Below are 23,775 nucleotides of genomic sequence, written 5' to 3'. Positions count from 1 at the left end.
CACAGGAAATAGTAACAGGCTTAATTCACTTTATTTTTCTTGTATAAAAAGCCTATGTTGTAGCCACAGCTGGAGCCTGGGTCCGCTGCACGGAGACTCTGGTATGAGTCTTGACAAGGTGGTCAGTGAATTCCTGATAGGGAGACTTGGTAAACACAGTCTCCTTCCAGAGGTCAGGGGTCAGGTAGCTGTAGGTCTTAGAGATGGCATCAAAGGTGGCCTTGGCTGCAAAACGAAAGAACCCCAGGAAGGTCAGTGGTGTGCTTGAGGCAAGTCCCCCAACCCAAAAATTGTCGCACTCCTAGGAACAGAGAGGCCATTGTGGGCGGGTCTGTCGTGCATTAGGAGAGCCTTTCTCTGCCTCCCTGAAAACACGCCAAGCACACACCGAACCCGTGTGGTTAAGCGGAGCTGAGAGACCATGGCTATGCCCCATGCGTGGACCACCTACCAAAGTTGCCCAGGGTGGCAGTGCAGCCCCGGGCTGAGGTGTAGCAGTCATCAATACCAGCCATCATGAGCAGCTTCTTGGGCACAGGCGCTGAGACGATGCCAGTGCCCCTGGGTGCAGGGATGAGGCGCACCAGCACAGAGCCGCAGCGGCCTGTCACCTGGTGAGGGAAGAAGTCAGGAGACAAGGGCCCAAGGGAGCCTGTCCCACAGCAGACTCATAACCTGCCACCAGCCTACCTTGCAAGGGACGGTGTGGGGCTTGCCGATCTTGTTCCCCCAGTAGCCTCTGCGCACCGGGACAATGGAGAGTTTGGCCAGGATGATGGCCCCACGGATGGCGGTGGCCACCTCCTTGGAGCACTTAACACCCAGGCCAACGTGGCCATTGTAGTCCCCGATAGCAACAAACGCCTATGAAGAGATGTGTGTGAGGCGACTGGTAGCCCTGCACCCAATCACCGCCCACCACCCAGGGCCTGTTGCACCCCTCAAGGAAAGAGAGGCCACAATAAGGCCCATCCCAGGTCCTGAGGAGATCTTTTCTCTCTCTCCCCATGACGAAAGTCACACGGGTGAAGCCAAGTGCAACTACGCAGAGCCGAGAGAGTCCTGACAAGCCCAGCCCAGCCCAGCCCACTCCAGGACAGCCAGGTACCTTGAACCTGGTGCGCTGGCCAGCACGGGTCTGCTTCTGCACCGGCATAATCTTCAAAACCTCGTCTTTGAGAGAGGCCCCCAAGAAAAAGTCAATGATCTCAGATTCCTGTAACAAACAAGAGAATTGTGGGGAGTGCATTAAATAAAAACTTAGCACCATTATGCTATTCAACAACCAAAGTCACCTGCGAGGCGGTGGCTCACACCTGTAATCCCAGCACTTTGGGAAGCTGACGTGGGCGGACCACAAGGTCAGGACTTCAAGACCAGCTTGGCCCACATGGTGAAACCCCATCTCTATTAAACATACAAAAAATTAGCCAGGCGTGGTGGCGGGCGCCTGTAAACCCAGCTATTCAGGAGGCTGAGGCAGGAGAATCGCTTGAACCTAGGAGGTGGAGGTTGCAGTGAGCCGAGATCGCACCAGCCTGCGTGACAGGCCCAGACTCTGCCCCGCCAAAAAAAATAGTCATGAACCCCCTCACCTGGCATCCCCCATCTGTCCCCTTCGTTTCGTTTCAGCAGTGTTAATGGAATCTTGTAAGATTAGCATGTTTCAGCATCTCAATCGTTTCTTCCTATCTGCCCTTTTCCTCTTGTTTGGTGAGATGTGGCTTTCCACTCAGGTTTCCTTTTGCTTTGTCCAGCTTTGGCCTAGCCATGAACACTGTACCTTGCTAGAGCGAATGCTCACATGACAAACGTGCCATTAGCCTTTCCCCACTGCACCCGCTAGACGCGGATGACAGCTGTCCCGCACACGCGGACTGAGTTTGCTAACCCTTACGGTGACCTCCCACAACCTGAACTTCATCGTCCTCTCGGATGGCATGAACAGAGCGCTGCTTCTGTCTCAGCTCTTTGGAAATGAATTCGCTGCGAACGTGGAAAGATGCGCTGAAATGCCTTTTGTGGCTCTCGCTTCGCTCAAGTATATCCATCCAACCTCTCTCAAGTGGAATCCTCTCCTCAGCCAGCCCGCAACACAACCTCAACCTCTCCAACGAGACGCTGGACCCTTCAAGGCGGGTCAATGGCAGATGTCAACCATCCAACCCCAGCCCAAACCACTCCGGGGTCGCACTTGTTCAACGCCCCAACGACCGACGCGTACCTTAATGGGCAGAGAGAAGAGGTAGATCTCCTCCAGGGACTTGATCTTCATGTCCTTGACCAAGCGGCCCAGCTTGGTGACGGGCATCCACTAGAGGGAGAAAATGCGCGAGTGACCAGGGCCGCTCTCCGCCGCCGCCTACGGCCCGATCCCGCGCGTAGCTGAAACCTACCTCCTTATCCTCGGCCTTGCCTCCGCGAGCTCCGCGGCCTCGGCCCCGACCCCGTCCACGGCCGCGACCCCGGCCCCGGATGCCACTGCCGAAACCTCCGCGGAAGCCACCGCGGTTCCCCATCCCAGGGCCACCAGGGCCTCCGGGCCCCCCCGCTGCACCGGCGTCATCCGCCATTTGCTGGAGAAAACGACAAGAACCAGTCAGTGCGGCCTAGGCATCTAGCAGCCCCCGCGAGACCCAGACAGGGGCTCCCGCCCAGGAGCGCGGACTCGATGTCCGCAGATTCCCGCCGCCCACGCCGAGACCCGCAGCAGCACACACGACCACTCACGTGTTTTCTCGGAGAAGAAGAGCGAGGCCTGCTGGGAAGCAGGTTTTATACCACACCAAGCGCCGCGAGACCTCCGCTGCCCCGCCCCGGGCGGGATCCCGCCGAGCTCCCATAAGGCAACCTGTGATTGGCTCCGCGGTGCCCCGCCCTCACCGGGCTCGGCGTGCTCCGCGCGTCCGGCCCCAGCCGCGGCCTGGGAATCTACACCACCCGAAAAGCGGCTATAAACGCCCGCGCGTCTTTTGCGCTCGCCTCTTCACTCAGGTAGGTCGTTCCGCGTTCGCCACCAGTATCCCGCTGGTGGTCTTGGAGACCGGCGTTGGTTGAAAATCACCCCCGGCTTTGGCCGTGGCCGCGGGTGAGATTCGACGCCCAGAGCCTCCGGGGGCCTCAGCTCACCGCGCGCTGCTCCATGTGCGGCGGTGAAACCCAGGCCCCGACAGGCGCCGCGGCCTCCCCCCAGCTGTGGCCGCTCGCGTGGTCTGGCCCCTGACTCCTGACCCCGGCTGCCGCCCCCTAACCCTGTTTTCTCGCCGCAGGACACTGGTCCTCCCACGCCTGAGACCGACGTCGCCAGGACCGCGGGGTCGGGGGGACTCGGCTGTTCCCCGTCTTTCAAATAAAGCTGTTTGCCTAACTCAATGCGTGCGGGTGTTCTTGGGGTCCCGACCCGCCTATCAGCCTGGCAAGTGCATCTGTTCACGCTGTGGCGGGGAGAACCCTAGCGAGATGCCTCCTCGTCTTTCCTGGCCATCCCAACGCCGCGTTGGACACAAGGATAGGATGTGGGAGGTTGGCAGGTGACATGTAAGGTCCGACGCTTAAGTGGCGGAGCCAGATTGGGAACAGTCTTGTGGCCATGTGCGCCTCAGGTAAAGTGCCCTGGCCCAAAGGGCGCCAGGTGGGGCCAGCAGAGTGCTCGCAAGGATGGGAAGTTCAGAGGCTTCCAGTGACTTCCTTGTAAGACCAGCTGAGATTCTAAGGGATTTGACCAGCTAGGCCTAGATGAATTCAGCGCCCCAGTGGTGCTAGGCTGGAGTGGATCAGACACCTGGTTTGGGAGGCTGGGCCCCCTGCTCTGGGACAGCAGGTTACCCGGGAGTTAAGTTCTCACTGCTTTGGAGCTAGCCCCTGAGTATCAGATCCTAATTGAAGACCCCTAGTGGCTCAATGCCTAAAGCCCCAAAACACTAGGAGCCCTAGGAGCTGCAGCCCTCTGGAGAGAAGAGGGCGGCGATCCCTGTGATCCCACTGAAGCCCTGGCCTGGGGAAACAGCTCCATGAAGCTTGGTTCATCTCAGCTCACTACAGCTTCTGCCTCCCGCTTTCAAGCAATAATGCCTCAGCCTTCCAAGCAGCTAGGACTACAGGCACCTGTCACCACGCTCGGCTAATTTGTCTGTATTTTTAGTAGCGATGGGTTTTCACCATGTTGACCAGGCTGGTTCGAACTCCTGACCTCAAGTGATTTGCCTGCCTCGGCCTCCCAAAGTGTTAGGCTTACAGGCATGAGCCACTGCACCCAGCCCTGTGACTTTTTAAAGAGGTGGGATCGGCCGAGCGCGGTGGCTCAAGCCTGTAATCCCAGCACTTTGGGAGGCCGAGACGGGCGGATCACGAGGTGAGGAGATCGAGACCATCCTGGCTAACACGGTGAAACCCCGTCTCTACTAAAAAGTACAAAAAACTAGCTGGGCGAGGTGGCGGGTGCCTGTAGTCCCAGCTACTCGGGAGGCTGAGGCAGGAGAATGGCATAAACCTGGGAGGCGGAGCCTGCAGTGAGCTGAGATCTGGTCACTGCACTCCAGCCTGGGCGACAGAGCGGGACTCCGTCTCAAAAAAAAAAAAAAAAAAGAGGTGGGGTCTCACTGAGTTGCCCAGACTGGTCTCCTGGGCTCAAGTGATCCTCCTGCCTTGGCCTCCCAAACTGCTGGGATTACAGGTGTGAGCCTCTGCGCCCGGCTACCTGTGATCCTCTACGGAAGGGAACAAGGGCTGGGCTGTACAGGGTCTCTGGGCCCTGAACCAGGGTTGTGATTGGCTTGAGCTGGACAATGCTATTGTGATGTCAGCCCACACCCACTGTGAAATGCAGGCTCCTGAGCTCTGGGGGCCTGTGGAGCTGCTGTCTAGACACAGATCATGGTGAGCCTGGGGTCCTCTTGCCTCCAGCCCTTAGATGTGTGCCCAACTCCAGAAACCTGCTGAGTTGTTCAGGGATCGACCCCACTGCACTTGGAAAGGGTGGGCAATGGGTCGCAGGCCGCCATATGGTCCAGTGAAACCTGGAAGGCTCTGGCTAGGTCTGATTCCAGGCTAAGGCCCCCGTCTCCAACCAGGGATTAGTAGTCCTGGGGTGGGGGGCCCTAACCCCTACAGCTGCCCCCTCAAAGTGGGTGCTGAGCCAGCCCCTGTACTTGAAGTTCTGTGGCCCACCTCCCCACCCAAAGCTTGCTAGGCTGTTGCTGGTTATGTGGACCAGGGACTGGATCACTGTCCCAGCCAGGTCCTGACACGTGGCCTTTGCAGAGTGGCGGGTATGATCTCAACCTCTTCACCAGCCCTCCTGACAGCAACTTTGTGTGCTCCGTCTGCCATGGGGTTCTCAAGAGGCCAGCAAGATTGCCATGCAGCCACATCTTCTGCAAAAAGTGCATCCTCCAGTGGCTAGCCAGGTGCCACCGGGTACCCAAGGGGCTGGGAGGGTAGGAGTGAGACTGGGGGCCATTGCTGTGGCCCAGAACAGAGGGGAAAGTCAGCCGAAAGACTCAGCCACGAAATCTCCCTAAACTAAAATGTGTATGCCCTCACTCAGTGGCGTGTGCAGACCCCGGCCCCAGCCTCGGAGCTGAGAGCGCCCTGTAATAGGCCCTGATGCCTCCTCCAGCTGATGAAAGGACCACCTGGGTCACCGAGTGAGAGCTTGACCAGGGCTCCCTTCCCACTCCCAACACTCACCCCTACTCATGCCTCCTTCCAGACAAAAGACCTGTCCGTGCTGTAGGAAACAGGTGAAAAGGAAAAAGATCGTCCGCGTGAATAAACTCCGGAAAACCATTGGCCGCCTGCAAGTCAAGGTAGCTCAAAGTACTCACTCCCCCGACCCTCGACCCTTCTCACCCTTGTAGGGGTGGGGCAGGGCCAGGAGAGGGGGCAGGAGAATCGTATTTTAAGAGAGAAACAAGTGCAGCCTTGGGAGGACCAGACGTGGCTGAGTTTGAATCGTGCCTCCACTGCTTAGTTGCTGTGTGACTTTAAGCAAGTCACCTAACTTTTTTGAGCCCCCAGGGTCTCAGCTGTAAAATGGAGATTATAAAGGAGTCACAGAGGATTTTCAGAGGATCTAGTGCCTGGTGTGCTGGCCACTACTCTCCAGCCCCCTAGTTTTACAGATGGGTAAACTGAGGTTAAAAAGGAAAGCCTGGCATCCACACCACTCACCAGACCAACCCAACTGTGTACCTTCCAGTTCCCCAAGCCTCAGGCCTCGCCCCTCCCCTGGAACTTCTAGCTTCTTCCCACTTCCAAGCATTTGCCCCAATGATCTCTCCACCCACTCACGGAAGTCAGAAAAGTGTGGGAGGCTCCCGGTTCCCTGGTTCCTGGTGAATGGAAAGCCAGGGGTGGGGGGTTCTGGGGGTGTCCCGCCTGATTTCTTCACACGTGTTCTCCTTCACCCTCAGTGCAAGAACGCCAACGCTGGATGCATAGTGACGTGCCCCCTGGCCCATCGCAAGGGGCACCAGGACTCATGCCCCTTCGAGCTAATGGCCTGCCCCAACGAGGGCTGCACCTCGCGGGTGCCGCGTGGGGCCCTGGCAGAGCACCGGCAGCACTGCCAGCAAGGATTCCAGCAGCGCTGCCCCCTGGGCTGCGGGGCCACCCTGGACCCGGTCAAGCGCGCTCGCCACAACTGCTACCGGGAGCTGCACAATGCCTGGAGCGCGCGCCAGGAGCGCAGTCGGACCCTGCTGCTGTGCCTTCTGCGGCGCGTGCGCTGGCTGCACCGAGCCACCAGCGTCGTTCGCCGAGAGCTGGCGCAGCTCAGCAACTTCTTGGAGGAAGACACCGCTCTGCTGGAGGGCACCTCACAGGAGGAGGCCAAGGTCGCCCCAGAAGAAAACGCTGGGGCTGAGGTGGTGGGGGAGCCCAGGGCCAACATACCTTGTAAATAGGTCAATAAAAGCAGAGCGCAGGCCTGCCTGCCTCTGTGCCTGCGGCCCTCATAACTGTCACCGGTGCATCCCTGCCGCCCTCTCCAGGCATTTGCCTGCTCTCTTTCATCTTTTTTTTTTCCTTTTTTTTTTTTTTTGAGACAGAGTCTCGATCTGTTGCCCAGGCTGGAGTGCAGTGGCGCGATCTCGGCTCACTGCAACCTCCGCCTCCCGGGTTCACGCCATTCTCCTGCCTCAGCCTCCCGAGTAGCTGGGACTACAGGCGCCGCCACCACGCTCGGCTAATTTTTTGTACTTTTAGTAGAGACGGGGTTTCACCGTGTTAGCCAGGATGGTCTCGATCTTCTGACCTCGTGATCCACCTGCCTCGGCCTCCCAAAGTGCTAGGATTACGGGCGTGAGCCACCACGCCCGGCCACGAATGCCTTTTTATACTGTTATCAAAGAGCCAGGCCACCAGCGCCGCCACCAGCGCGGGTCTACCCTCACCGGACCGCGAAGCACCCTCAGGGCTCATGGCCCTCCCTCCAGGCCGGAAACGTCTCCGCCCGCTTCCGCCTCCCGAGGCAGCAGCCACTGCCCGAAGCAAAGATGGCGCCAAGCGCGCGGCGCCGGTGGGGACGTCACTGGTCGCGCGCGGTGACGCCATCGCAGCGCGCCGAGAGTGTGGAGTTCTGTGAGGAGTTCGGTGCCAACCTCTGTCACGCGGCGGCGGCTGCCGGGGCCCTAGCCGGTTTCAGCTGGAGCGGCGGCGGCGGCAACATGGCAGAGACCGCGGCCGGAGTGGGCCGCTTCAAGGCCAAGTGAGCCCGAAGCGTTGGGGCCGCGCGGGGAGGGAGCTGGTTTCGCAACCCGCATAGCGGAAGTGCGCGTGGGGTGGGCACGCATTCTGGTCCGTGGAGGCGAGAGGCTATGTGTGCGCCGGCTCGCGGGGTCGCGGACGCTGCGGTGATACCAGGCGGGAGAGCCGACCCCGACTGCTCTCGGGGAGGACGGCGATCGGAGCCTGGCCGCCTGGAGCAGCAGCGTGGGCTCATCGAGAAGCCGGCTGTGGGTGGAGTGGGGACCAGAAGTCCAGATGAGGGGAGGAAAGGGCTGAGCCTAGGTCGGGGCTGGTCCCGGGAGGCGGCGGGAGGCGAAGAACCACCTCTGAGCAGTCGGCCTGGGGACGTTTTACCCGCGATCTCTCTTCTCCAGGGAGCAGGTAGACAGCAGGAGAGGGGCGGGTCTGCAGAAGCCCAGGAGGCTCTGAGTTCTGTGCCCTGTCACTCCCCAAGCCTTTGTCGAACAGCAGTGCTGGTGCCCCTGCCCTGGCAGCGCAGCCTCAGGGGATTAGCGTTTCCACTGGCAGCTATGGGGCTTTGGTTGTGCCAAGCACTGGTAAAGGAAGGTCCCAGGCTGGCAGCACCGCCATGGGAGGGTCAACTGGGTGCGGGGGCTCAGGGGCTGCTTTCGTTTTGGCAGTCAGGCTTCCAGAAGCGCAGTGAGCCACACCTTGACATCTGGGAAGAGAAGCCCAGGCCGCATACAAGGAACAGGGGGAAGATAGGAAACCCGTCCCAGAGGCTGGGACAGGAGCAATGGGGTGCACTGTGGGCCATGAGAGGGAAGGAAAGCAGAGGCAAGGGTGGCAGAAGCTCTTCTGGGCAAGGTCTGGAAGGTGTGTGGGCAGAAGGGAGGGTTTGATGCAGGGCAGTGACATCTTCAGTTATGTTCTGAAAGGTACCTGGCAGCAGGGTTAAGAGGTAGGTAGGGGAGGCCGGGAGCAGTGGCTCACGCCTGTAATCCCAGCAATTTGGCTCACGCCTGTAATCCCAGCAATTTGGGAGGCCAAAGTGGGTGGATCACGAGGTCAGGAGATCGAGACCATGGTGAAACCCCCATCTCTACTAAAAAATACAAAAAACTAGCTGGGCGTGGTGGCAGGTGCCTATAGTCCCAGTTACTCGGGAGGCTGAGGCAAAATGGTGTGAACCCAGGAGGTGGAGCTTGCAGTGAGCTGAGATGGCACCACTGTACTCCAGCCTGGGTGACAGATGGAGACTCTGTCTCAAAAAAGCAAGAAAAAAAAGAAGAGGTAGGTAGGGGGCCCAGTGAAGAGGCCAGAGTGGCTGACCAGAGGCTGCGATGGCCTGGACCAGGTGGAGGCAATGGAGAGGGAAGGAGGAGTGGCAGGAGTGAGGTCACAGAAATGACAGCTGCTCATGGGACCCGGGCTCTGGGCAAGCCTGGGGATGAAGGGAGGAGCTAGCGAGGGGAAGAGGTATGCCAGACCTCAGGGATGAAGACACTGGGAGGATGTGCTCTGGGCTGGCTACCCAGGCCTGGCCACCCACCGCCGGCATGGGTGTCCCCAAGGACCCCCCCTGGCTCTCACTGGGGAATCCCTGAGAACCCTGGGCTGTTGGGCTGACTCTTCCTGACACAGGCCCACCCCCTGCTGCCTCAGGGATCACCAGCCCAGGTCTCCACTTCTCAGTGATGGGGGTAGCAACAGCCCCCTGCAGTACTGCTGGTCTACCCCATGCCCTGTCTCTGCTGTTGCCCAGAAACTCAAGGGCAGGGGACATTGGGGTCACCTCAAGAGGAGCACCCAACACAGGGCTGGGCCCTGGGGACTGAAGGGGTGGGTGGTGCTCACTCGCCCCCTGCTCTCCTTCCAGCTATGCTGTGGAGCGCAAAATTGAACCTTTCTACAAGGGCGGAAAAGCACAGGTACCAGCCTGGGGAAGGGCAGGGGGGCGGGCAGCCAGAGACCATGGGGGGTGCTGAATGTTGCCTGGCTGAGACCCCTCTGTCCCCAGCTGGACCAGACTGGCCAGCACCTCTTCTGCATCTGTGGCACCAGAGTCAACATTCTGGAGGTGGCCTCGGGGGTCGTGCTGCAGAGTCTGGAGCAGGTGAGGGTAGCCTGGGTGGGTGAGGGGTAAGTGGAGGGGGCAGCCCACTCGCACCGTGCTCTGCACACCACTCTTTCCCCTAGGAGGACCAGGAGGACATCACTGCCTTTGACCTCAGCCCTGACGATGAGGTACATGGGGCGGGGCCTGGAGGGGACCTGCTCCAGCGCCTCCCTCCCAGACTGAGTCCAGGAGGCTGTGAGCAGGGTATTGCTGCCCCTCTGCTGACCTGTATCCTCCCCTAGGTGCTGGTGACAGCCAGCCGGGCATTGCTGCTGGCTCAGTGGGCTTGGCGAGAGGGCAGCGTTACCCGCCTGTGGAAGGCGGTACACACAGCCCCCGTGGCCACCATGGCCTTCGACCCCACCTCCACGCTGCTAGCCACAGGTAGGGCCTTGCAGCACAGGTGGGTATCAGGTACAGATGCAGGGGCTTTGGGCATTCCACTCCCTCACCTTGCTTCCCTGCAGGTGGCTGTGACGGGGCCGTGCGCATCTGGGACATCGTGCAGCACTATGGGACACACCACTTCCGAGGCTCGCCCGGCGTCGTGCAGTGAGTTGGGCGGGGGAGGGGGAGGGCAGAGGCACCGCCCAGGCTGCACAGCTCACCCATCCTGTCCCATCCGCCCGCAGCCTAGTAGCCTTCCACCCGGACCCTACACGCCTGCTGCTCTTCTCCTCAGCCGCGGATGCCGCCATCCGCATGTGGTCACTGCAGGACCGGTCATGCCTGGCTGTGCTGACTGCCCACTACAGCGCTGTCACCTCACTGGCCTTCAGCGCCAACGGCCACACCATGCTCAGGTCAGCAGTGGGCCCTGGTACGAGGGGGAGGCTTGGAAAGTGGGGGCCGAGGCTAAGACTTGACCTGAGGTTGCTGTTGCTACCCCAGCTCCGGCCGTGACAAAATCTGTGTCATCTGGGACCTTCAGAGCTGCCAGGCCACAAGGACCGTGCCTGTGTTTGAGGTGGGCATGCCTGGAGGCCAGGGCTGGTTGAGTTGGGTGGGGAGGGGGCATGACAGCAGCCTGTGACCCAGTTCGTCTCCAGAGCGTGGAGGCTGCTGTGCTATTGCCAGAGGAGCCAGTGTCCCAGCTGGGTGTGAAGTCCTCAGGCCTGTACTTTCTGACAGCCGGCGACCAAGGTGTGTTGGGCCGGGACACAGGCAGCGGTATGGGGTTGGGGAAGGCCTGTGGACCTGAGTCTCAGCAGCCCTGTCCCCACCCACACAGGCACTCTGCGCGTGTGGGAGGCAGCTTCCGGGCAGTGTGTGTACACGCAGGCCCGGCCGCCGGGCCCCGGGCGGGAGCTGACTCACTGCACCCTGGCCCGCACCGCGGGCCTGCTCCTCAGCGCCACCACCGACCACAACCTGTTGCTCTATGAGGCTCGCTCCCTGCGGCTGCAGAAACAGGTGCACACTTGCCCTTGCTCTGTCTGGAGGCTGCGGGCACCAGCCCTCCTCTTGCACAGGTCCTGGCTCACATCTCCTGCCCCCTGCCGCCCTGCAGTTCGCTGGCTACAGTGAGGAGGTCTTGGATGTCCGGTTTCTTGGGCCTGAGGACTCCCACGTCATCGTGGCCTCCAATAGCCCCTGCCTGAAAGTGTTTGAGCTGCAGACGTCAGCCTGCCAGATCCTCCATGGCCACACAGGTGAGTGGGGCCAGCCCACCTGACACCCTGGAACCTGCCTGGGTCTCTTGCTTGCTTCCCTTCCCCCATCTTGCTTTGTGACCTATATCTCCCCACAACATCTCAGATATCGTCCTGGCCCTAGATGTGTTCCGGAAGGGATGGCTCTTTGCCAGCTGTGCCAAGGTGAGGCACCCTGAGAGGTAGGGGCAGAGGCACTAGGCGGGGAGGCCACGCAGTAGGCCCATGGACCAGCCTCTCTCCTCAACTCCCTGTCCCCAGGATCAGAGCGTCCGTATCTGGAGAATGAACAAGGCTGGCCAGGTGATCTGCGTGGCTCAGGGTTCCAGTCACACACACAGCGTGGGCACCGTCTGCTGCTCTAGGTAGTGAGTCGGGGCTGGGCCCAGGGGTGTCAGGGAGGTGGAGGCCCAGGCCTGCCAGCAGGGGCTGCCACTCAGGGAGCTGAGGAGGCAGCGGCAGCTTTGACTTGCTCTGAGGGTCCAGCCCAGAGATGTCGAACAGAACAGGACAGGACAGTCCCTACGTGCCTCGAGGGCAGTCCTCAGAAGTAGCCCCGGCGAAGAGGTTAAAGCGGGGAAGGGCACTAGGCAGAAAGAATGATTCTGCACGAGGCCCAGGTGGAGAGGTGACCCCTGCATGTAGGCCTGGGGTCCTGTGGCTGGGGCTGAGTCACCAGGTGCTGCGGGTGGACAGTGTAGACAGGGTGTGATCGTACAGGTGCCTGGGGGTGACCCAGGCCAACCTGCATCCTGGGACGGTCCCCGTGGTCTGGACCGTGGGCTCCCAGGCTGGCCCTGTGGGGAGCTGGCCTCAGGACTGGCCGGGGCTCAGCTGTGTCTCCTCCTCTCCTGTTGGGCCACAGGCTGAAGGAGTCCTTCCTGGTGACAGGCAGCCAGGACTGCACTGTGAAGCTGTGGCCTCTTCCCAAAGCCCTGCTGTCCAAGAACACAGCCCCAGACAACAGCCCCATCCTCCTGCAGGCCCAGACCACTCAGCGCTGCCATGATAAGGTGACTCCATAGCCACTGGGGTGGGGGTGTGGCCAAGCCCTTGCTGGCTGGGGAGGGGGGGTGCTGAGCCACCACCTTCTCCCATTGCCAGGACATCAACAGCGTGGCTATTGCCCCCAACGACAAGCTGCTGGCCACAGGCTCACAGGACCGCACGGCCAAGCTCTGGGCCCTGCCGCAGTGCCAGCTGCTGGGTGTCTTCTCAGGTCACCGGCGTGGCCTCTGGTGCGTCCAGTTCTCTCCCATGGACCAGGTGCTGGCCACAGCCTCAGCTGATGGCACCATCAAGCTCTGGGCACTCCAGGACTTCAGCTGTCTCAAAGTAAGCGGCGATCCAGGCCCTCCCCACCCCTCACCCTGGTGACATCTCATGCCCTACCCCCCCCGCCGCCCTTTGCAGACATTCGAGGGGCACGATGCTTCTGTGCTGAAGGTGGCCTTTGTGAGCCGTGGCACGCAGCTGCTGTCCAGGTGACTGGTTTGGGGCAGGGCAGCGATGGGGTGGGGGGTGGCGGGGTGACCTGCCTGACGCTGAGCCTCTCCCCACCCCAAACCCAGCGGCTCGGATGGCCTCGTGAAGCTCTGGACCATCAAGAACAACGAGTGTGTGCGGACGCTGGATGCCCACGAGGACAAGGTCTGGGGGCTGCACTGCAGCCGGCTGGATGACCGCGCCCTCACTGGGGCCAGCGACTCCCGAGTCATCCTCTGGAAGGTTGTGGGCCCCAAGGGCAGGGAAGAGTCGGGGTGGAGTGAAGGCCCCATCTGACCCCAGTCTGACCCCAGGATGTGACCGAGGCGGAGCAGGCAGAGGAGCAGGCCAGGCAAGAGGAGCAGGTGGTCAGGTAAGGCCAGGGCAGTGGTACTCCTCCTGGCATCAGCCCTGCTCTGTGCTGTAGGGAAACAGGCTGAGCACTAGGCTCGCTGCCTGCTGACTCCGATGGCTCTGCCAGCAGCCCTCAGTGGCCTCTCCCTCCCCTCCCCGCAGGCAGCAAGAGCTGGACAACCTACTGCATGAGAAGCGGTACCTGCGGGCACTGGGCCTGGCCATCTCCCTGGATCGGCCCCACACCGTGCTGACTGTCATCCAGGGTCAGTGCACCCGGGGGCAAGAGGCTGGGTCTACAGACCACTGGGCTCTGCTTTCCCCAGCTCAGCCTTCCCTCCTCCCACAGCCATCCGGAGAGACCCTGAGGCCTGCGAGAAACTGGAAGCCACCATGCTCCGACTGCGGCGCGACCAGAAAGGTTGGGGGCCAGTCAGGGTGGGTGGCCCGGCGGGCAAGGTCCAGTCATGGCAGATTGGCTGGGCAAGAGGATGAGGGTCCTGTTGCCCACAGAGGCCCTGCTGCGCTTCTGTATCACGTGGAACACCAACTCGCGGCACTGCCACGAAGCCCAGGCCGTGCTCAGTGTGCTTCTGCGGCGTGAGGCCCCTGAGGAGCTGCTGGCCTACGAAGGCGTGCGGGCAGCGCTTGAGGCCCTGCTGCCCTACACTGGTACGTGGGCACAGTCTGGGGTTGGGGGATCCTGGGGGGCGTGTGGACTACCCCCCTGACCTCCTTCTGTCCAACCCCAGAGCGGCACTTTCAGCGGCTCAGCAGGACACTCCAGGCCGCCACATTCTTGGACTTCCTGTGGCACCACATGAAGCTGCCTGTGCTGGCGGCCACCCCCACACCCTGGGAAACCCATGAAGAAGCGCTCCCCTAGGCGGTCCGCTCTCTCTCCAGTCCATCCTGAACCCCTGGAAAACCCATAAAGGCTGCTCTCCTAGCCGGCCCTGTCTCTCTGGACTCCAGTCCAGCCCCTACCCTGGCCAACACCCTACCTAGCCAGCCAGAAGGGCACTGGAGCTGATGGTCTCGGCCTTACCAAGCCCATCCCGCACCCTGGCCTGGCAGAGATCTAGCCCGCGGCTCCGCACGCGTAGACGGTGGGGGTCATTCGGAACAAGCTTTACTCAGAGGAACAGCAAATACCCGCCTCCCGTCCTGTTGGCCAGGGAGATCCGCCCTCCGCACTCCTCCTAGCCCTGGGATGGCGCGGTCCATCCCCCCATCGAGAGCCTCGCGCTCACCGCTCCGTAGTAGGGTGCGGCACAGACACAGGGTCCACACACCCTCGGGACGGGCCCTGGCGCCCTGGGCGCTGCTCCAGGGCCCTGCGTGTGACGGTGCAGCAGCGGCTCTGGATGGCGCCCGGCGAAGGTCGGGTGGGCACGGTGGGGGGAGGGGCGGTGGCCTGGGAGGGTTCGGGGAAGCCCCGGGCCTCACCGGCCGGGTCGTCTCCTCCACGGAACCCCGTCCGGCTCAGGAGTGCGCCCAGCCCTTCCGGCCGCAACAGCACCGCGGGAAGGAGGCCCTCCCGGTCGCCGTACCTGCGAGGGGGCGGGGTGTAGTTAGGGCCCCGCCCGCCTGCCTCGGCTAGCTTCCCCGCCCACGCCCGCTCCCGCGTACCTGCACAGCCACCAGCCGCGGTCTGACGTTTCCAACACGTGCACGCGCGCCCCCGCGGGCACGGACAGCTCATCTGTGCGGTTGCTCTCGTAGGCACGGGAAGCACAGAAATGGGGACCTGGCAGTGGGTGCCTGGAGTCACCGCGGGGCAGCATAGGCCAAGGCCCGCCCGCACCCTTCTCCAAATTCTCCTTGCTTGAGTCTGCTGACCACGGGGCCGCTCTAAAACCGGTTCGGGGCTTCCTCTAGGTGCGGAGACCAAGCACGGACTCCCGGGACGCCCTACCCGCGATGCTTCTGACCCAGTTTTGCCACACGGTCAAGCCGTAGTGGTGGCATGAGGGATGGGGTTAGGCGCATACCGCTGCTGCCTAGGGACGGGCCTCCCTCCCGGCCCTGGCCCGGGGCCGCCGCCGCCTCCAGGTAGGGCGCTGGAAACCAGGCTACCTGCTGGTCCTCGTTCTCCACCAGCCACCAGCCTGTGCGCAAGAAGCGGGCGGGGACTCAGATCTCGAGGCTCCCTCGGGTCCAGGGGCAGAGGAACAAATCCCTGGGTTATTGGCGGGCCATACCTGAGGGGTGCCGCAGCAGCACGTCCAGGCTCTCCTGGGCCCGCGCCTGAAAAGGCCGATTCCGCGTATCCTGGGTACAGAAGGGCTGCAGGCAGCGCAGGCTCTGAGTCTCCAGACTGTGGATGGAGAGGCGGCCCGCAGCACGCGAGACAGGCGGCTCCTCTGGGGCGGGCAGGATCACTCGGCTGGGAAGGGCAGCCCGCACAAGTGAGAGGTAGGCGGATGGGGAGGGTGAAACCGGAGGCGCCACCCGGCAAGACCGCCAGCCTCCCAGTCTCTGCCCTTATTCGCTGGCTGTTCCCCACACCCTACATCTCTCCCAGCTCCAAACGCCGCTGCAGGCTGGGAGTTTGGGGCGAGTCAGGCACCTGCCGGGTGGCAGCGTGGGCTCCAGGTCCAGGGGTTGCGATGCGAAGAAGCCAGTGATCGCCGAGCTCTGTGCCACACGCTCTGCAGTCGCCAGCAGCCTCCGAGAATAGGTTTCCAGCAGCTGCAGGCGCGCCAGGCCGCGGCTCGTGCGCCCCCCGTGTGCCAACAGTGGTGCATCTTAAGGCACCACAAAAACGTGCTGTGATACCCCGCGTTGGGCTTCACTGGTCCCTGGCGCCCCAGGCAAACCACCGCCTTCCCCGCCCCCATACCCAGGCTGGCCTGACCGAGAAGCTTTGGGAGAACGCGGTCAGATCTCCGCAGCAGGCCCGCCTCCACCGGGAAGGTCTCCTTGAGGGTCTTCTGAGGGCAGGAACGGGGGCATTGGTCTTCCAGAGCCCACTGTGCACCCTTGGGAGGGCGGGGTCCCTCACCCAGATGGCAGGGGCTGGGAGCTTCAGTGGGGACGAAGGGCCTCCAGTGGGAGTCACTGATGGGAGGCAGTCCAGTGGGAGGCAGCCGGGTGGGGAAGTCGCCACCGTGGCATCAGGGTGGCCCAGGGTCACTTACCTTGAGCCGCCTGAATTCGTCCCAACTCCTGCGCACAAAGGTGTCGCTGCCGTCTGACCAGCGCACACAGAAGGCAAAGGTCTTGGGGACAAAAAGTTGGGAGTGCCTTGGAGGTGTTGGTCCAGGCACCCCCTTCCTATGCCTTGGGGCCACTAGGGACCCAGCCAGGTCTTACTTGGAGCCTCTTGATCTGCACCAGGGCTGCTCCTTGCACTGAAACTGGGTATCGGGGGCCTGCCATGGCTGTGGCCTCCAGGCTGCAGACTCCTGAAATGGGTGAGGACCCTTCTGCTTCCCTGTGCTTGAGAGGGCTCTGGGGGACCCAGAAGACTGTCTGGGATACAATCTGGCAACGCCTCAAGCCTGTGGGGTCCTTGTGGAGCCGCCCCAGCCTAGTCCTTTGCAGCTTTCTTGCTGTCTCCCAAGCCCACGATCTGGGGGCAGGAGCACAGGGATTGGGGGACTTCCAGGCAGAGCTGCTAGGAGGAAGAAGAATGAGCTTTCCAGCCCTGGAGGCGTGCAAGACTGAAGAAAGGGCGGAGGGTAGGCGGAACTGCTGCCTGGGTCCCTCCTGCCTGCCTCTGGCCACTGGAGGAGGGAGAAGGCAGGGCTAATCAAAGTGCTGCCTGTCCTGCCCACCTCTCTGGATTCCCCCACTCTGTGAGGTAATTGCCCTGCTAGGGTGCGTCCAACAACTCTTGTCTTTGAACTAGCCTGGGGATTTCTGTGCAGAACCAAGGCCTCAGTGCTTAAAGCTTTAAGTGCTTTGTCTGACTTAATCCTAATGCTGGAGGAAAGGTCTCTTAACATCCCCAACTAATAGGCGAGGAAATGTGTGTTAAATGCGTAATTTAGGCCGGGCGCGGTGGCTCAAGCCTGTAATCCCAGCACTTTGGGAGGCCGAGATGGGCGGATCACGAGGTCAGGAGATCGAGACCATCCTGGCTAACACGGTGAAACCCCATCTCTACTAAAAATACAAAAACGAGCCGGGCGAGGTGGCGGGCGCCTGTAGTCCCAGCTACTCAGGAGGCTGAGGCAGAAGAATGGCGTAAACCCGGGAGGCGGAGCTTGCAGTGAGCTGAGATCTGGCCACTGCACTCCAGTCCGGGCAACAGAGCGAGACTCCGCCTCAAAAAAAAAAAAAATGCGTAATTTTTGTGAGTTTTTGTGTACATTCTGGGGGAGGGGCAGACCTCACATGCTCACCCCAGGGGTTCCCCTGCAGTGAGGAGACTTGGGGTAGGAGAAAGAGGGCCCATCTGTGCAGTCACTGGCACTTGTTGGGTGGGGGTGGAGGTCAGGGAAGCGGTCACTAGGGCTGTTTTGAGAACCACCTCTCAATTCATGATTTGCCATGACCTTCTGCAAACATGGCCTGGGCAGAGGCCGCTCAGGTGCCCGCCTCTCTGGCTGCTTCCTTATAGTTCAGGCTTCGGAAGCCACATTCAACTCTGGCACACAGTGGTTCTTCCTGGTGCTGGGGTCACCAATTCTGTGTTGGGATGCCCCTACTCCAGCCCCTTCAGGGAGTGGTCAGCCTCTGGGGCATCCCTCCAGGAAGCTGTCCTGGCTGCAACAAAGGGCCTTTGTGTGTCTGTCCCTCCAGCACTCGCTGAGGCCCTCAAGCTGTCCCTGGTCCTGGCATGGGCAATGAACACCTGCTCACACAGGGCTGATTTGCAGGGTGCCCCCAGCCAGCTGTCACCTCCCTGATCTCAGCTGAGGGCCTAGCTGACCTGGTGGGGTCCAGCATGTGAACCGAGGGGAGACCTTGCTCCCCTGGAAGACAGGAGAGAAGCTGGGGAGGATTTATTCAAAAGCAGAAGCCTAGAGGGATTTTGAGGCTGCCTCCCCACCCCAGCTGACAGCCCCTGCCCCACACCCCATCAGCCCTGCATGGTTTCCACTTTTTCCTCCCCTACTCTTTTTTCTTACCTGAATAGTACAGCCACCCCACCTCCATCCGTATGCTCCTCACTTGCCCCAACAAAATCCACTCCAAGGACAGACACAGTGCCTCTCACCTGTAATCCAAGCACTTTGGGAGGCCGAGGCAGGGGGACTGCTTGAGCTCAGGAGTTCAAGACCAGTCTGGGCAACATGTTGAGACCTCTATCTATGCCCCCGCAAAATACAAATATTAGCTGGCCATGGTGGCGTGTGCCTGTGGTCCCAGCTACTTGGGAGGCTGAGGTGGGAGATCACTTGAGCCTAAGCAGTCGCAGCTACAGTGAACAAGATCGTGCCACTGCACTCCACTCTGGGTAACGGAACAAGACCCTGTCTCAAAAAAAAAAAAAAAAAAAGAAAGAAATCCACTCCCCATATGAGAGCCAGAGGAATCTGCAGCAAACTGAAATGGGATCAGATTGGGTAGCCTTGCCCAAAACTGTCTAGCATCTTCCCCCATACTCTCATAATAAATTCCCAATCCCCGTAGCTGCTGACCAAGTCTTGGTGGGTCCCTGGATCTCCCCTCCCACCTTACAACCCTCCCTAGCGTCCCACTGGCCTTTTTGTTCCTGCAAAATGCCAAGACCCTGCCACCTTGGGCTTGGTCTGGAAGGCGCTCCTCAGCTGATTCCTCATCCTTCAGATAGGGTCACCTCCTCAAGGAGGCCTTCCAGATTTACCACACCCTTGCATGGACCCACCAGTTTGTACATGAACATTTATGAGTGTGAGTCCTTGTTTTTTTTTCCTGTCTTGACCACTGAATTATGAACAGAGGAGGTCAGGGAACAGAGCTGTGTTCCCTGCTCTGCCCAGCACCTGGAGCAGCGCTTGGAACAGAGCACAAATAATAGCGGAATGGATAAATGAACGCAAGGAGGCAGAGGAATCCCAGAGGCCGCTCCAACCGGGAGCCCGACCCCTCTTCCCAGGTTCTAGGATCCGCGGCAGCCGGCGGGGGGCGCCAGGGAGCCCAAGGCACGCGCCAACCCTCTGCGGCCGCGCCCCGCGCTGCGTTGCCAGGCGCCCGTTGCCATGGCGCCGGGGCGGCGACAAGAGCCCAGAACCCTAGCGCGCGCCGCAATCTGTGCGGTCACGCCAGCCCCGCGCTGAGAAGGCGCTGGGCAGCCAGCGGGTGGGACGCGCCCCTCAGCGGAGGGCACAGAGCCTGGCCGCAGGCATACAGGGCACTCAGAGCGGAGCGATGGGGGCATCGCGGGCCGCAACACGGACTTTGCCTGAGTGTCTGCCCGGGTCCCCAGCGCACCCGCGGCGCACCTTCCGCCGCGCACCTTCCGCCACACACTGCTCTTCTACTGGAGGAAGCGAGAGCGCCGCCACGGACGGCGCAACCACGGCGTGCGCCGCGGATCGAGGCCCGGGGGTGCCAGCAGGCTCCGGCCCTCCAGCTCCGTCCCTGGCCCTGGCCCCGGGCCCGGCACCCCCCCCGGTCCGCGCCGCGGCCTCTGGCTCCGCCTCCACACGGGCCCGCGCGCCGGCCCCCGGCCCCAACTCCGCCCCAAGCCCCAGCTCGGGTCCGGCCCCCGCAAGCACGGCGCGCGCCTCCGGCTACTGTGGCTGCGCGCTGGCCTGAAGGCTGACCTGGAGGCTCATCTGGAGGCCGAGCTGGCCCGGCAGGCCTTGCGCGGGCAACATGGCGGCGCCCGGCGAGCGGGGCAGCTTCCACGGCCGGAATCTCTTCTTCCTGCCGGGAGGCGCGCGCTCCGAGGTAATGGACGACCTGGCGACCGACGCGCGGGGCCGGGGCGCGGGGCGGAGAGACGCGGCCGCCTCGGCCCCGACGCCAGCCCAGGCGCCGACCTCCGAGTTTCCGGTCGCCGAGGACGCCTCCCGGAGGCGGCCGTGCCGGGCCTGCGTGGACTTCAAGACGTGGATGCGGACGCAGCAGAAGGTGCAGATCCCTGCTCGACTTCTCCCAGCCCCGCGCAGCCCCTGCCCCCGCCCAGGTGCCCCGGCAGAGCTCCCCAGGGTTGCCTGTCCCTGAACCTTGCCCCCGGATAAGCCCGGCCTTACAGCCTTCATCCACGCGTGGGTTGGATCGTCTGCAGGGCTTTGGCCGGAGTCCAGTGGGCCACCGGCTGGGCTGTAGAAGGGGGAGCTTTGGGCGCTTTTGTTCGGAGAATGAATTCACTCTTGGTCGGCCTGCTTCCGCAGCGGGACTCCAAGTTTAGGGAGGACTGCCCGCCGGATCGCGAGGAACTGGGCCGCCACAGCTGGGCTGTTCTCCACACCCTGGCCGCCTACTACCCCGACCTGCCCACTCCAGAACAGCAGCAAGACATGGCCCACTTCATACATTTATTTTCAAAGTTTTACCCCTGTGAGGAGTGTGCGGAAGACCTAAGGAAAAGGTAAGATGTGTTTGCACGCAGCAGAGCTTTGCACTGCAGCCTGGCCCTGGGGCTCCTAGCTGACGGTATAGCCGGGAACATAGAGAAACGGATGCAGAGGTGGCAGAAGTTTGCTGAGGAGCAGGGACCTCCAACAGGTGAGGCCTGGGGCCATCTGAGCCTCCTTGTCTTGTCTCAAAAGCCAAACTTTTGGGATCTGCTGCTGAGTACTGCTCCTGCCACAGCCACAGGGCTCCAGGAAGGGCTTCCCTGTATTGTCTGGCACTGAAGGTGGCTCCCCGCAAGTTAGGGAGGACTCCACTTTGCCTGACTTCTAGAGCAGGACTGCTGGTTTTAAAATCTTGGAAATCCACTGCTTTTGCCCCCAAGAGCCACCTCTTCCTCACTGAGGCATCCGAGAGCCAGCACTGGCCCTTGTGGGTGTTTCTAGACCAGATGTTTAGGGCAGAGTTACCATTGTTGCTGTAAGCCTGGGCAGTTAGAATTAAGTCTCTTGCTGAACTGAGGCACCAGGGCCTCCCTCAGGTGCTAAGAAACAAGTCCAGTTTTCAGTTACAAGGCTGTGCCCAGCCCCACCCAGGCCACACTCTGCCTGAGGCCAGAGACACTGGATGCCGCTTCCTGGGTGTTAGAAGCTTATAAAATTGCCAGGTCTGTGCTGTGACGTCTTGCCTTGAGGCCTCGTTGGAGTTTACCAAGCTCTCCAGGTGGGTGTTTGAGCAACCCTGGGAGTTCATCACACCCGGAAGCTGCAGGGTCAGCCCTGTTCTGGGAATTCCTCTCCCTTGGAGCATAAGGGCACTCCCAGGTATCGCTGACAGCAGTGCCCCAGTTGTCCTTCCTCGGGAGCAGACAGGGAACTGGCAGGGGCAGTGGAGCCGCTGTGTCCTCCCATTCTTTCCATGCTCTCCCTATGCAGGCTGTGCAGGAACCAGCCAGACACCCGCACTCGGGCATGCTTCACGCAGTGGCTGTGCCGCCTGCACAATGAAGTGAACCGCAAGCTGGGCAAGCCTGACTTCGACTGCTCAACAGTGGATGAGCGCTGGCGCGGCGGCTGGAAGGATGGCTCCTGTGACTAGAGGGTGGTCAGCCAGAGCCCGTGGGACAGCTAGCCAGGCGCCTATGGAGTGGCCTGGTTGGAGAGGGGCAGGGCACTCATTAAAGTGCATCAGAGCCAGAGCCTGTTGTGTCTCAGTTGGGTGGTCCCCAGGACACTGCCCGTAGGGACCTGCCCTGCCCCGTTAGGTTTGGAGCAGAAGTGGAGGTGCACACAGCAGGCACCCACTGGCCTCCTCCTCAGTGGAGGCCCCAAGGAGCTGCAGCTGAACTGCAGGTGAGGGAGGCAGGAGCAGCCTGGGCTGCCCCTTGGTATTCAGGATGTGGCTTCCTGCCCACCGCATACCCGGGCGCCTCGCTCCTCACACAGGAAGACAGCAGGCCTGGCTGGGCGTCCCTGTGCCTGTCCCTGGAGGCCAGGCCATTGCCTTCCCACTCTGCAGCAAGGGATGCCCCTGCCCCCGATGGCTCTGTGCTGCTCACTTTAGGGGGCTCAGTTCTCCACTCTGCTCAGTCCCTACAGGGAAAGCTCAGGCAGGGTCTTTCTGAGGGTCCGCCAGCCGTCCTGCCCTCTCCCTGCCTGGCACATGCCTGCCAGCGTTGTGCCATGCCTGTCCACAGGGGATTTGTGGGGCCCGCTTCCTCAGAGTCTGAAGCCCAAATGAAACGTTGAAGTGACGGAGGACCTGGCTGCAGTGTGTTTTCTGCTGGGGCTTATAGCAGTGGGCAGGGCTTGTTCCATCCCTGTGTGCCCAGCTGCATTTCCTGCTGGGGTCCTCGTTCCTCAGGAGGAGAGAGAGATCCCGAGGTGAGAGTGAGCTGGGAACAGCAAGGACGCTGATTGGTTGGGGCGGGGAGGCCAGAGTAGCTGATGCAGGGGTCCCAGGAGTACAGGGTGGCCAGACAGCACGAGGTCTCCAAGGCCCCAGCAGAGCTGTGGCTTGTACCCCCAGCTCCCCTGACAGGAAGTTCTTGGTGGGTTTGGAGCCAGGGAATGGCATGGAGTGATGTGGCTTTGAAGGGTCCTCTGGCTGTTCGGCTGGGATGAGGCAGGGAAGGGTGGAACAGGAGGACTGGTGAGGAAGCCAGGGCAGTCACCGAGTGACCACTGAGAGGAATACCCACCTGACGGCAGGGGCAGACGCGGGTACATTAAGGGGAGAGCCAGAGAACTCATGGGGTGAGGATGGAGTCCCAGGAGACTGCTGGGAGCTGCCGTGTGTGTCACAGATGGAGAAGGCTGTGAGAGCAGCAAGTTGTGAGGGGTGACTGGGACCCAGCTTTTGAGCCTCCCCAGCCAGAGCGGCCCAGCAACAGTGTTCTGTGGCCGTAAAACTCCAGGGACCTCTATCTGCCAGGAGTCTCAGCCTTTCCCTGGGCGCAGGCCCACCTTGGCATGGCCTCCTCAGGCCTGTGTGGAGGAAGCTGACATGTCCCCACTAGATCGGCCCTTTGGAGCTGCTGACTTCTGTAGAGGCTGCGCAGAGGGGCCAGGTGGCACAAATGAGAGAGGGGAGATGGGGGGAAGCCAGGAGAGAAGGTGTCCCTTCCTCGCCCAGACACAGCACTTCTCTCCGGCCTTTTCCAAGGCCTGTGAGTGTCTCAGGAACCAGCTGGTTCTCTGGTAAGGCCGTGTTCAGCTCAGGAACGTACCGCCTGTATCTGCTGTCCCTCCTGCCCCCCCACCCCCTCTCCGTCTTGCCTTTTTCCCCGTCTTCCTTAAAGTTTCACTCCTGAATAAAACTTCACTTTGCCTTAGAATCTGTTTTTTTTGGCCGGGTGCGGTGGCTCAAGCCTGTAATCCCAGCACTTTGGGAGGCCGAGACGGGCGGATCGCGAGGTCAGGAGATCGAGACCATCCTGGCTAACACGGTGAAACCCCGTCTCTACTAAAAACTACAAAAAACTAGCTGGGCGAGGTGGCGGCGCCTGTAGTCCCAGCTACC

General features: G+C 61.4%; 5 protein-coding genes, 1 long non-coding RNA gene and 3 other non-coding genes across 18 annotated transcripts; 5 read left to right on the top strand and 4 right to left on the bottom strand.

Annotated features, from left to right (window-relative positions):
* Window positions 1-9: 9 nt before the first annotated feature.
* On the bottom strand, window positions 10-2,870 carry RPS2 (ribosomal protein S2). The gene is made up of 7 exons (XM_033236185.1): window positions 2,731-2,870; window positions 2,397-2,576; window positions 2,225-2,314; window positions 1,109-1,216; window positions 691-864; window positions 452-611; window positions 10-225 (listed from the first exon to the last, which is right to left on the bottom strand). The coding sequence occupies exons 2-7, from the start codon at window positions 2,571-2,573 to the stop codon at window positions 53-55; spliced, it is 882 nt and encodes a 293-aa protein (XP_033092076.1). The 5' UTR covers window positions 2,574-2,576; window positions 2,731-2,870; the 3' UTR covers window positions 10-52.
* Window positions 289-421, bottom strand: LOC117098161. Its single transcript, XR_004443216.1, has one exon. It is a non-coding gene; the product is annotated as a small nucleolar RNA SNORA64/SNORA10 family (small nucleolar RNA).
* LOC117098159 lies at window positions 928-1,061 on the bottom strand. Its single transcript, XR_004443215.1, has one exon. It is a non-coding gene; the product is annotated as a small nucleolar RNA SNORA64/SNORA10 family (small nucleolar RNA).
* Window positions 2,856-3,368, top strand: LOC117097829. Its single transcript, XR_004443071.1, has 2 exons — window positions 2,856-2,994; window positions 3,270-3,368. It is a non-coding gene; the product is annotated as an uncharacterized LOC117097829 (long non-coding RNA).
* Window positions 3,049-3,175, top strand: LOC117098203. The gene has a single exon (XR_004443250.1). It is a non-coding gene; the product is annotated as a small nucleolar RNA ACA64 (small nucleolar RNA).
* Window positions 3,369-4,664: 1,296 nt separating the features above from the next.
* RNF151 (ring finger protein 151) lies at window positions 4,665-6,959 on the top strand. 2 transcript variants are annotated; one of them, XM_033236181.1, is made up of 4 exons: window positions 4,665-4,875; window positions 5,233-5,405; window positions 5,711-5,807; window positions 6,414-6,959. In XM_033236181.1, exons 1-4 carry the CDS (start codon window positions 4,873-4,875, stop codon window positions 6,903-6,905), a joined length of 765 nt encoding a protein of 254 aa, XP_033092072.1. In that variant the 5' UTR covers window positions 4,665-4,872; the 3' UTR covers window positions 6,906-6,959. The 2 variants fall into 2 exon arrangements, with proteins under 2 accessions (XP_033092072.1, XP_033092073.1); XM_033236182.1 differs by having other exon boundaries at window positions 4,668-4,875; window positions 5,260-5,405.
* Window positions 6,960-7,486: 527 nt separating this feature from the next.
* TBL3 (transducin beta like 3) lies at window positions 7,487-14,444 on the top strand. The gene is made up of 22 exons (XM_033236170.1): window positions 7,487-7,708; window positions 9,569-9,620; window positions 9,710-9,805; window positions 9,889-9,936; window positions 10,051-10,192; window positions 10,276-10,360; window positions 10,441-10,611; window positions 10,700-10,775; window positions 10,858-10,951; window positions 11,040-11,221; window positions 11,319-11,460; window positions 11,567-11,625; window positions 11,722-11,825; window positions 12,326-12,473; window positions 12,565-12,795; window positions 12,874-12,944; window positions 13,032-13,188; window positions 13,260-13,318; window positions 13,462-13,565; window positions 13,649-13,720; window positions 13,813-13,971; window positions 14,052-14,444. The coding sequence occupies exons 1-22, from the start codon at window positions 7,497-7,499 to the stop codon at window positions 14,183-14,185; spliced, it is 2,598 nt and encodes an 865-aa protein (XP_033092061.1). The 5' UTR covers window positions 7,487-7,496; the 3' UTR covers window positions 14,186-14,444.
* Window positions 14,411-20,074, bottom strand: NOXO1 (NADPH oxidase organizer 1). Of its 9 annotated transcripts, none has more exons than XM_033236176.1 (10): window positions 20,001-20,074; window positions 18,381-18,469; window positions 16,618-16,918; window positions 16,443-16,523; window positions 16,145-16,235; window positions 15,872-16,049; window positions 15,504-15,688; window positions 15,294-15,410; window positions 14,932-15,153; window positions 14,411-14,852 (listed from the first exon to the last, which is right to left on the bottom strand). In XM_033236176.1, the coding sequence occupies exons 1-10, from the start codon at window positions 20,052-20,054 to the stop codon at window positions 14,785-14,787; spliced, it is 1,386 nt and encodes a 461-aa protein (XP_033092067.1). In that variant the 5' UTR covers window positions 20,055-20,074; the 3' UTR covers window positions 14,411-14,784. The 9 variants fall into 9 exon arrangements, with proteins under 9 accessions (XP_033092067.1, XP_033092062.1, XP_033092068.1 ...); XM_033236171.1 differs by having other exon boundaries at window positions 14,932-15,049; XM_033236177.1 differs by having other exon boundaries at window positions 14,932-15,049; window positions 15,379-15,410.
* On the top strand, window positions 19,489-23,590 carry GFER (growth factor, augmenter of liver regeneration). The gene is made up of 3 exons (XM_033236180.1): window positions 19,489-20,310; window positions 20,574-20,770; window positions 21,690-23,590. The coding sequence occupies exons 1-3, from the start codon at window positions 20,053-20,055 to the stop codon at window positions 21,850-21,852; spliced, it is 618 nt and encodes a 205-aa protein (XP_033092071.1). The 5' UTR covers window positions 19,489-20,052; the 3' UTR covers window positions 21,853-23,590.
* Window positions 23,591-23,775: the final 185 nt, after the last annotated feature.

The sequence above is a fragment of the Trachypithecus francoisi genome, unplaced genomic scaffold (genome assembly GCF_009764315.1).
Source record: "Trachypithecus francoisi isolate TF-2019V2 unplaced genomic scaffold, Tfra_2.0 Lachesis_group15, whole genome shotgun sequence".
Lineage (NCBI taxonomy): Eukaryota > Metazoa > Chordata > Mammalia > Primates > Cercopithecidae > Trachypithecus > Trachypithecus francoisi.
Note: the sequence above shows the minus strand (reverse complement) of the source record. Positions and strands in the feature narration are given on the sequence as shown.

Bases quoted from the DNA above. Each gene is read 5' to 3' on its own strand.
- GFER (XM_033236180.1), top strand. From the start codon at position 20,053: ATGGCGGCGCCCGGCGAGCGGGGCAGCTTCCACGGCCGGAATCTCTTC. The intron at 20,311-20,573 runs GTGCAGATCCCT...CTGCTTCCGCAG, and splicing joins GGATGCGGACGCAGCAGAAG to CGGGACTCCAAGTTTAGGGA. The intron at 20,771-21,689 runs GTAAGATGTGTT...CTCCCTATGCAG, and splicing joins GCGGAAGACCTAAGGAAAAG to GCTGTGCAGGAACCAGCCAG.
- NOXO1 (XM_033236171.1), bottom strand. From the start codon at position 20,054: ATGTTGCCCGCGCAAGGCCTGCCGGGCCAGCTCGGCCTCCAGATGAGC. The intron at 18,470-20,000 runs GTCAGCCTTCAG...CTTGGATTACAG, and splicing joins GCCTCCAGATGAGCCTCCAG to GTGAGAGGCACTGTGTCTGT. The intron at 14,853-14,931 runs GTACGCGGGAGC...GCCCCCTCGCAG, and splicing joins CGCGGCTGGTGGCTGTGCAG to GTACGGCGACCGGGAGGGCC.
- TBL3 (XM_033236170.1), top strand. From the start codon at position 7,497: ATGGCGCCAAGCGCGCGGCGCCGGTGGGGACGTCACTGGTCGCGCGCG. The intron at 12,945-13,031 runs GTGACTGGTTTG...CCCCAAACCCAG, and splicing joins GGCACGCAGCTGCTGTCCAG to CGGCTCGGATGGCCTCGTGA. The intron at 13,721-13,812 runs GTTGGGGGCCAG...TGTTGCCCACAG, and splicing joins ACTGCGGCGCGACCAGAAAG to AGGCCCTGCTGCGCTTCTGT.
- RPS2 (XM_033236185.1), bottom strand. From the start codon at position 2,573: ATGGCGGATGACGCCGGTGCAGCGGGGGGGCCCGGAGGCCCTGGTGGC. The intron at 2,315-2,396 runs GTAGGTTTCAGC...TTCTCCCTCTAG, and splicing joins GCAAGGCCGAGGATAAGGAG to TGGATGCCCGTCACCAAGCT. The intron at 226-451 runs GTAGGTGGTCCA...TTCGTTTTGCAG, and splicing joins TGCCACCCTGGGCAACTTTG to CCAAGGCCACCTTTGATGCC.
- RNF151 (XM_033236181.1), top strand. The intron at 5,406-5,710 runs GTGCCACCGGGT...GCCTCCTTCCAG, and splicing joins ATCCTCCAGTGGCTAGCCAG to ACAAAAGACCTGTCCGTGCT. The intron at 5,808-6,413 runs GTAGCTCAAAGT...CTTCACCCTCAG, and splicing joins TTGGCCGCCTGCAAGTCAAG to TGCAAGAACGCCAACGCTGG.